Source organism: Triticum urartu, chromosome 2A, assembly GCF_056163025.1.
Source record: "Triticum urartu cultivar PI428250 chromosome 2A, HENAU_Tu73, whole genome shotgun sequence".
Classification (NCBI taxonomy): Eukaryota; Viridiplantae; Streptophyta; class Magnoliopsida; order Poales; family Poaceae; genus Triticum; species Triticum urartu.
In genome coordinates, this window is record NC_141874.1 from 89,414,913 (window position 1) to 89,425,433 (window position 10,521).

Genomic DNA, 10,521 nt, shown 5'->3' on the forward strand with positions numbered 1-10,521 from the left:
TATTCTTCGCTCTTCTCATCATCTTTTTCATCCAATGAGCTCACAGTTTCATCATTTTCTTCTTCCATAGACTCCTGCAAAATATTAGTCTCTTCTTGGACAACGGAGAAGTCCTCAATATATGGTTTAACATAGGCATTAGAAGCATAATTATCATAAAAATATTTAAGTATGGAAAAAATTTCAGATTTGCAAAGAGTAGCATCATACTTTTCAATCAAAGAAGCAATTTCATAAGCACCCTTAAAAGCAAAAAATTCTTCAATTTGTTGAACATCATAGTAATTATAAACACCCTTAGCATATGAAGATACGATTCCATTATCACTAAACTCACATTGGTAGGGAAGGTGTTTCTTAGGGTTTTCAGAACAACAACATCATATATTTCACATAAATTCCAAGCATAGCAATGCAAACAATGAATTTGATTCAATAAAAGTTCTCCTTTTTGAGATAAGCGGTGTCGCACATAACAAGCATGTTCATCTAAAGATTTGCCCTCAACTAAGCTAGTTGAGGTTTCAGCATGAGCACATAGGGATCGAAGATGATCCAAGTAAAAGCTTCAGGAGTGTGATAGATTTTGAGTGGTTCTTCAACCATTGGTGTAGTAGGTACAACTCATTTTTTTGGTATTTTGCGTTTCCTACCCATAACTAAAGATAGAAAACAAGAGCACAAAATAAAAACTACTTAGTTATAAAGCAAACAAGCACACACGAGAATATTCACCCCACGCTATAACTCCCCGGCAACGGCGCCAGAAAAAGGTCTTGATAACCCACAAGTATAGGGGATCAATTGTAGCCTCTTTCGATAAGTAAGAGTGTCGAACCCAACGAGGAGCTAAATGTAGAACAAATATTCCCTCAAGTTCTATCGACCACCGATACAACTCTACGCACGCTTGACGTTCGCTTTACCTAGAACAAGTATGAAACTAGAAGTACTTTGTAGGTGTTGTTGGATAGGTTTGCAAGATAATAAAGAGTGCGTAAATAAAAAGTAGGGGCTGTTTAGATGAAGACACAACTAAGTTAGTTTTAGTAGAGAGCTTGTTGTCACACAAGAAAGTTATTTGTCCCTAGGCAATCGATAACTAGACCGGTAATCGTTATTGCAATTTTATTTGAGGGAGAGGCATAAGCTAACATACTTTCTCTACTTGGATCATATGCACTTATGATTGGAACTCTAGCAAGCGTCCGCAACTACTAAAGATCATTAAGGTAAAACCCAACCATAGCATTAAAGTATCAAGTCCTCTTTACTCCCATATGCAAACAACCTACTTACTCGGGTATGTGCTTCTGTCACTCACGCCACCCACCATAAGCAAATCATGAACGTATTGCAACACCCTACATCGGGGATCCCTCACGTTTGCGCGACACGGAGAGTACCATAGGACAACACCAATAATAAAACATGCAACTCAAACCAATCACGATCATCAGTTAACCCATAGGACAAAACGGATCTACTCAAACATCATAGGATAGCCATACATTATTGAGAAATAATATATAGCGTTGAGCACCATGTTTAAGTAGAGATACAACGGGTAAAAGAGGGGTTACACTTCTGCATAAAAGGGGGAAGAGTTGGTGATGACGGCGGTGAAGTTGTTGGTGAAGATTGCGGTGACGATGATGGCCCCGGTGGCACTCCGGTGCCACCGGAAGCGAGGGGGAGAGAGCCCCCCTCCTTCTTCTTTTTCCTTGACCTTCTCCCTAGATGGGAGAAGGGTTTCCTCTCTGGTCCATGGTCTCCATGGCGTGGGAGGGGGGAGAGCCCCTCCGAGATTGGATCTGTCTCTCTGTCTCTCTCTGTTTTTGCGTTCCCAGATCTGACCTTTCACCGTTTCTTATATTCCCGGAGATCGGTAACTCTGATTGGGCTGAATTTTGGACACGATCTCTATCCGAATATTAGCTTTATTGCAGCGAAAGAAGGGCACCAACCGCCCTACGAGGTGGCCACGAGGGCCCAGGGCGCGCCTGACCCCCTAGGGCGCGCCCCCTGCCTCGTGGCCCCCTCGGGCATCGTCTCGCGTTGATTCTTCTTCCTAAAAATCACATATATTCCAAAAAAAATCTCCGTCAGTTTTTATCCCGTTTGGACTCCGTTTGATATGGATTTTCTGCAAAACAAAAAACATGCAACAAACAGGAACTGACACTGGGCACTGGATCAATATGTTAGTCCCAAAAATAGTATAAAAAGTTGCCAAAAGTATATGAAAGTTGTATAATATTGGCATGGAACAATAAAAAATTATAGATACGACGAAGACGTATCAATATTACCCTTAAAGAGGAAATAAAATACAATAATAAGCAAAACAAAATAGAAATAATGAAGTTTTGTAAGGAACAGCGAATTAGTGGCATTGATATTAACTTTAAGAAGAAAGAAAAGGTGAACTTATATTTAAAAAAACTTGCACATGACTTCGCAAAATTGCACTTTTCTGCAATTTTGGCATTTATGTTATTGTGTTTGTGTGTATACATTTGTAGTATGCAAAGAATGATTATAAAATATTGTAATTTTTGCATATATTTATAGTGTTTGTGTGTATACACTTATTCACCCACCTGACATTCAGATATATCCACACACAAAAAAAGAACCGACTAATAAAGAAAAATGATAAACAAAAGCAAAAACAGAAAAGAACAAAATGAGAGAAGGGACGGCTTGGTCACAAAGTAATGGGCTCCAGCCTGTTAACAAATTGACTGATCAAAATCTGTGGCGAGTCAAAAAAACTCAGCCCAATACAACTCACAAAACAAACTACAAAAAAAAGGAGCACGAACCAGAAAGCAGAAATCAACGGCTAAAAACACAGACTCACCCAAAAATTAATTCCCAGGCGACTTACATATTGTTAAAGTGATATATCTTTATTTTTATTTAATAATATAGCGCCCACTGCTTTTGGTCGTACGTCGTTGGTATTTTTGCAGAAACATCCCTTTGTTTTTTGATATTCAACCCATAGTCCTATTTTAAGTGCCAAAACGAAATGTTTTTAGGATTTTACACAAAACCCCTACACTTTCAGGTAATCAAGTGACAAATTGAATTATTTTTTGCATTTTTCAGAAACTACCATGTCTTGTATGCTAATTAACCCGCAGTCTACGTTGAACAAATGTTTTTTTTAATATCCATATTTTTTAAACCATAACTCCAATTTTAACATGTTATATATGAAATTTGATTAGAAAAAAGTGTAGAATCCGAATATGATATTTTTTTTACCTCTTAACCATTTTAGGAATGCTATTTAGAGTGCAACCTTAATCAATACCGCGCAAAAAAATTGGAGACGAAATAAATGTAGCAAGAGAAAAACCTCATCTTATGCTACGAGAGAGACGGTTTACAATTGACCACATTCAAGGGCATTGTGATTCTATAAGCACTATGATCATTGTATGTGAGAATGCGACGAGGGACAAATGGCAACAAGATGGGTGTCATGTTAAAATAAAGAACATGAATCTATTGGTTTCTTGATTCATGATTATTTGCGTTACGGGCATTTTGTATCTTTTTCTCCCATTGCAATGCATTGGCTCTTTTGCTAGTTAAATCCAAATACCTAAGAATATTGACGTTAGTGGTTAACTGTATGAGTTTTTGTAATCACGGGGAGACAGTGAGGGTCGTTCCCTCACTAGTGGAACACACCAAAGCTAACCATGCCCACGTCCAAATCACGTGGTAATTAATTGGCTAATTGGGAGCTCGCCTAACCAATTACATTAGGGATATAGTACTTTTGTGTGTGAACCATTAGGGATATAGTTAGTAATAGCTGGAGCAGCGGTCAGGTTCAACAACCACGGCCAAAGTATGTTCAACTCGTTTCCGCTAACGACACCCCGTTTGATCTTTTTGTTGCACATATGTCAACACTTCTAGATGACAATGATCGGCCATTAGGATTTCTTTGAGGTTAACTAATTAAGAGTCGTCCATATACTGTTTTCAAGTCATCGCAGCCACCTTGTATTGCAACCAGATCCTTTGTCGAGAACGTGGAGGACAGCATGTTTCACAAAGCACAAGCATTTCCTGTATTCGAAAAAGAAAAAAGAAAAAAAACCACCAAAAAACCCTAGGCAGAAGCAACACTCCAGTAGACATCTTGGATCGTTCAGCATCCTGCCACCACTCACTTTAGTACCGGTTCGTGGCACGAACCGGTGCTAAAGGTTCGCCACGAACTGGTACTAATGAGAGCGGCCGGCTAGCCGTTGGAATCAGCACTAATGCACACATTAGTGCCGACTCAAAACCAAATCGGCACTAATGTGCTTCACATTTGACCATTTTTCTACTAGTGATACGGTCATCTAGTTGCTGAAATAAAAACAAATGATAGAAGACAGGGAGTTTATTTTTCAGAAAATTTGCCCTGAGCAAAATAGGGTAGCAATCGGTTGGTTATTTATAGTCGCACCGTGTGTTACTCAATTGTATGGCACATCGTTGTCCTTTTTGTATTGAGTCGTTTGTGCCACTTGACTATAAGTCTATCAAATGGCACTTCGGCCTCCTTTGCTTTGGAGGAATTTCATAGTAAAGCCCCTTTCGGAGCATATGTGTAGAAAACAAAGGAACAAAAACCTTTATAGGAAAAGAATCGAGGTGCTAGTACAAACCTATGGGACAGAGAAACAAGGGAAGTAGAAAATCAAGATGTTTGCTCCACAGGAAAGGGAAAATGGAACATGCAATTGTTTGGGAACCATCGATTGCAGTACATGAGGCCCTTTCCAATGCTCCACCTTGTATAGGTGCTAAGCATGCCATATAGACCAAAAATCTGATATGGCAATACAACTAAGAGGAGAGAGATTAGTTTGATGACCCCAGTAAAAATCAATGCCAAGCGCGCGAACCTAGACAAAATATGTAAATAAAGCAAGCTCACCAATACATGAAAGAGTTTAGTAGCTAAGTAATTAAATGAAGGAAGCTTAGCTACAACAAATTAAGCACATATACATTAAGGACTATAGTTGCTAAACTATTTAATGCGTTTAGCCCCTCATCTAAGCAACTATGCATTGAAAGAGGTCTCACTGAAGCATCGCATGTTGTGGGCCCCTACTAGTAGCTTTTCTTGTGTCTCGGCTCACGACTCCGCCAAAAAAAAAAGCTCCAGGCAGATGTTTTATTTCTTGCGATATCAGAGGCTATAGAAACTTTCCCCCGGGATTATAGCAGCTTGTTCCTGTGAATCGAACGCTACTTTCATAAAACTTTCCCTTGTTTCTTCTTCCTGTACTTTTCCTCCACAATTCCTTCAAACCAAACGTAGCTTAATTCTATAGAATAGGATTTTTATACGAATATTTTCTTTAGATCCTTCTAGTTCATAGGAATGGATTCTTATTCCTAAGTGAGATTAGTTTCTATCCTCCACATTTCAAAAAAAACATTATCCTAGATTTAATGGATTTTTTTTATGGTGTGAACCAAAGGACTTCTCTTTTTCTATGTATGTGGCTCGGCTTGGGCTTCCGGCTTTTGATGTTGGGCTTAGGTGAGTGGTCTGGGTAGTGGCCCAGCTAGCACCCCTTCATCATTTTGATGTTAGGCTTAGATGAGTGGTCTGGATAGTGGCCCAGCTAACACGCCTTCATCATTTGAATAGGAGTAGCGGCAAATGTTGCCAAGATGGCGGATTCAGGCATATTGTTGTAATACTTTGTAAGGTCCTCGAGAATAATCAATAAAGTGGCCGCATGCATCTCCCAGATGCAGAGGCCGGGGGTCATCCTCCTTTTCTAAAAAAAATTCATAGGATTTAAGATACATGTCATTTCATTTTCAACAAATTTCCTATTCCTATGATAATCATATCGTATGGACTAAATGAAGCCTTCGAATAGAAGATCTCCCTCTTGTTCTCGACTTTCGACGTTGGATCAAATCAAAATCCCACCGTCGGATGCCACTCACTTGCCAGCTTCCATCTGGACCGTTGCTTATCTTAATCCAGGACTGTCCCGTTTCTCCTTAACGATAGATGCAGAGCATTTAGGCCCTGACAGTGTGCCTAGTAGTGCCTAGTGAACTTTCGAAAGAGAAAAAGACAGTGTCACTACTACTGCCTAGTGGATAGCCCATCTATCTTGAAGGAAATTCTCCGACACCGAGCTTGGGTGTCGGGAAAATCCCCGCCCTATAAATACCACTACCAGACACGACTACACGAGCACCCAGCCGTCTCCGGTGTGCAGCCACCGGCCGATAGAACAGTGCCGGCAGAAGCTGAGAAACAGAGCACCATGAGGAGGGCCGTGCTGATGTTGGTTCTGGTGTTGGTGCAATGCCTCGCGCTGGGCTGCGGCACGGCAGCGGCGGCCAGGGCGCGGCAGGGCGACCTCCTGCGCCGGCTGCGCTGGTCGTCGTCGCTGGCGGCCGTGGAGGAGCCGACCAGGGCGACGGCCAGCAGAAGACCCAAGCCGGTGCCGGTGCCGGCGGCTGAGGTCGGGCGCAAGGAGGCCGACCGCGTGGATGCGCTCCCCGGGCAGCCGCGCGGCGTGGACTTTGCGCAGTACGCCGGGTACGTGACGGTGGACCCGGCGGCCGGGCGCGCGCTGTTCTACTACCTCGCCGAGGCCGTCGGCGGCAACGGCAACGACGACGGGTCGTCGTCCAAGGGCAAGCCCCTCCTCCTGTGGCTCAACGGGGGCCCCGGGTGCTCGTCGCTGGGGTACGGCGCCATGGAGGAGCTCGGCCCGTTCCGCGTCATGAGCGACGGCAAGACCCTCTACCGCAACCCCTACTCCTGGAACCACGGTACGCAGTCACCACGCTCTCGAGTTCACCGTGGCATGAGATGATACATTGGCGAGTGATCGGGTCATGATGCAGCGGCGAACGTGCTGTTCCTGGAGAGCCCGGCGGGGGTGGGGTACTCGTACTCGAACACGACGGCGGACTACGGCCGGGGCGGGGACAACCGGACGGCGGAGGACGCGTACCAGTTCCTGGCCAACTGGCTGGAGCGCTTCCCGGAGTACAAGGGCCGAGACTTCTACATCGCCGGCGAGAGCTACGCCGGCCACTTCGCGCCGCAGCTCGCCCACGCCGTCCTCCGCCACGCCTCCCCGGCCATCAACCTCAAAGGGGTCATGGTACTCGTCGTCAAGCTCTAGCTTACACATTAATGAATCATCGTCATCAGTTGTGTGTGCATGCATGCTAAGCGATGCGATGCGTGCCGTGTCTTAAGATTGGGAACGCGGTGATCAACGAGGGGACGGACAAGAAGGGCACGTTCGACTTCTACTGGACGCACGCGCTCATCTCCGACGAGACGGCCACCGGCGTCAACCAGAACTGCAACTTCACCAACGGCGCCCAGTCGAATGATCTCTGCGACCAAGCCAACGACGACGTCGTCGAGAACCTCCGGGACATCGACAACTACAACATCTACGCGCCGAACTGCCAGACGGAAGGGCTCGTCACGCCGCCTATCACCCCCTCGGTATGTCGCCGTCGTCGTCACAGCTCACCATATTGTGACGATGGACTAAGAAATGATACTCTACCATGCATGCTCGAAATATCCCGTGTATATATCTACTCCCTCCGTTCCTAGTATAAGTCTTTCTAAAGATTTCAATACGGGCTACATACGGATGTATATAGACACATTTTAAAGTTAGATTCACTCATTTTGCTTTATATGTAGTTCATATTATAGAATCTCTAAAAAAACTTATATTTAAAAACGGAAGAAGTACTATTCACCACTACTTCGTGATTCGTGTCATGTTTTATAGCCAGTGATGAAAATTGATTTATTTCATAGTATTACGTCATGTTTCATGGGCACGTTTCTCTCGTTCCAGCGTGTATCATATTGTTTCGTGGTGTATCAACAAATAAGAGTACACTTATTCCAGAGTGGATTTGTCGATACAGTATACACAACTGCACTTTGAAACAAGAAAAACCTAAGAAAACATCATGTAATACTTTGAAATAAGATATATATATATATATATATATCAGGAAACAAGGCACAGATCTTAAAGCAGTTGTTAACAGTGAATACACGCGTGGGATATCTCATGCGTAGTACATTAACCACTCTCACAACATGTTGCCCTTGATGCCTAGAGTGGGTATGAGCTTGACATCATGGTCGATGTGGTTGCTTGCCATTGTTTGAGTGGATTTACGTCGATTCCCACAACAAAATGTGTACAACAAAATAAAGGAGAAAATAAGTTTGTTTTTCTTGAGGTACTGAGTAGTGAAGTTGACTTGGGTTGTACTTTACGTGCCTCCAGATTGAGAGCTTTGATACGTGCACAAGTAATTATGTGGAGGCCTACCTCAACAAGCCAGATGTTCAAAAGGCGCTCCACGCAAACGTCACCCGCCTCAACCACCCTTGGTTAGCCTGCAGGTATCATCCACCGCTTACCCATTCTATGGTGTTATTTTAGAAGTGCCGTGTATTTAGCATATTGAGGTGAACAAAAGAGAAAGCTAAAAACAAAGTTTGTCTTCTCAGCAACAATATCTCTCATCAAATATTTAAGGATATCTAGTTAGTAAAGAAAAAACTAGAAAATAATCCATTGTACTCCCTTCGTTTTTATTTAGTCCTTATTTTAGCTTTAGTCAAAGTCAAGCTTTGTAAACTTTAACAAAGTTTATAAACAAAAATATTAACATATACAATAACAAATCAATATCATTAGATTCATTATTGAATATACTTTCACATCATATAGATTTGTTATGATAAATATTTATATTTTTTCTATAAACTTGGTCAAACTTTACGAAGTTTGACTTCAATATACTAAGTAAATAAAAACGGAGAGAGTACATTATATTTTACTGTCACCTCTAAATTGCATGGCAGGTTTAAGACAAGACCATCTTAGCAATCACTATACATGTCCTCATTTGTGCTAATGTTAGTCTCAGGTGTCCAAATTAGCTCAGTTCTACACTTTCTACTCATAGAAAAGCAGACAATATGGTTCGTCAAAATGAAGGCTAAACAAATCAAATTCCATTGACAACAAATCAAACGGTTTATGAAAGAATGAAAGGTCGATGTTCCACTCAAAGAACACTATTTTTCTTGCCCATTTTCAGCGAGGTCTTGACACGCTGGGTCGACAGCACCACAACTGTTTTGCCCATTATCAGGGAGCTGATGAAAAACAACATCAGAGTCTGGGTGTACAGGTACGCGTGCATCATACTAGATCGTAGCACTCTACAGATACTCATGCATGAAACTAAAATCAACGATCTTCGCAGCGGAGACACCGACGGGAACGTGCCGGTCACGGCCACCAGGTACTCCATCAACCAGCTCCAGCTCCCCGTGGCTGCGAAATGGAGGCGGTGGTTCAGCAGCACCAAGGTGCAACCTGAAATCCCCCGCCTTAATGGAACTGAAACCCTAACTGTTGAGCCCGACAAAAAATCTGCAGAATTTGTAAATGACATGTTCTTCGATCTTGTGAACGAACTCAGGGTGCTGGAGAGGTGGGCGGATACGTGGTGCAGTACAAGGGCGGCCTCAGCTTGGTGACGGTGAGAGGAGCTGGCCACGAGGTCCCCAGCTACCAGCCGCGGCGAGCGCTTCAGCTTGTCCAGGCCTTCCTCGCCGGCACAACGCTCCCTGACTGCAAAAAATGCTAAGAGGGAGTCAGGGAGATGGCAGATGGTAGTAGTACAGCAGCACCACCACCTTGAGTGCTTCACTGGTTATTACAGTAGATTTTACAGTACAAAATAGTGCTACTCCTACAAGAAATAAGTAGATTTTACAGTACAAAATAGTGCTACTCCTACAAGAAATAAGCAAAACCCTGGGATCAGGCATGATGACGTACCTTACTTTGTACACTATCTATGGTTACCGACGATTTAGTTCTTTTGCGGGGTGAAAGTAAGTTTTATTTCAAAATGATAGGGTTACAATCTCGAGACAGCTGCTCCTCACAACATGAAGGACTCGAGTTTGACCATACTGCAGTACAACACTCGGTACGGCTAGTGTGCCAAAAGATGTGCTACCCTATTCTGCTCTCGACCAATTTTACAAGGAACAAACTCCCTAGCAACCATGTGAGCTTTAATCTCTGCGTCAAGATGACCATAGGCTAATCTGGAAAGTGTGACGTCTCCAATTGGACGATCACCGGCATGTCTGAATGTTGAATGGCCAAAGCCATATCATGCATGATTGCATGAATTTCCGCTTCAAGGGCGTCATTACAATGAAAAATATATCTATATGCCGCAAAGATCGTAGTCCCATCCCTGTTCCGCAGTACCATTCCAGCAGAAGCACGTCCATCATGGCTTGAAAAAGAACCATCAACAGATAGGGCTACCCAGCTCTGATGATGGCCGAGGCCATGGAACAGGGGTTGGTGTACATTTTCTGCTCACAACACATCCATCCTCCGAGATTGGCATCTTTCCTTTTATTATCTCTTC

General features: G+C 43.2%; 1 protein-coding gene across 1 annotated transcript; it reads left to right on the forward strand.

Annotated features, from left to right (window-relative positions):
* The first annotated feature begins 6,267 nt into the window (after window positions 1-6,267).
* LOC125535896 (serine carboxypeptidase II-3-like) lies at window positions 6,268-9,902 on the forward strand. The gene is made up of 7 exons (XM_048698964.2): window positions 6,268-6,834; window positions 6,910-7,172; window positions 7,271-7,528; window positions 8,340-8,458; window positions 9,163-9,255; window positions 9,331-9,436; window positions 9,550-9,902. Exons 1-7 carry the CDS (start codon window positions 6,321-6,323, stop codon window positions 9,715-9,717), a joined length of 1,521 nt encoding a protein of 506 aa, XP_048554921.1. The 5' UTR covers window positions 6,268-6,320; the 3' UTR covers window positions 9,718-9,902.
* Window positions 9,903-10,521: the final 619 nt, after the last annotated feature.

Coding starts and splice junctions, on each gene's coding strand:
- LOC125535896 (XM_048698964.2), top strand. CDS start 6,321: ATGAGGAGGGCCGTGCTGATGTTGGTTCTGGTGTTGGTGCAATGCCTC. Junction 6,835..6,909: donor CCCCTACTCCTGGAACCACG/GTACGCAGTCAC, acceptor GTCATGATGCAG/CGGCGAACGTGCTGTTCCTG. Junction 7,529..8,339: donor CGCCGCCTATCACCCCCTCG/GTATGTCGCCGT, acceptor ACGTGCCTCCAG/ATTGAGAGCTTTGATACGTG.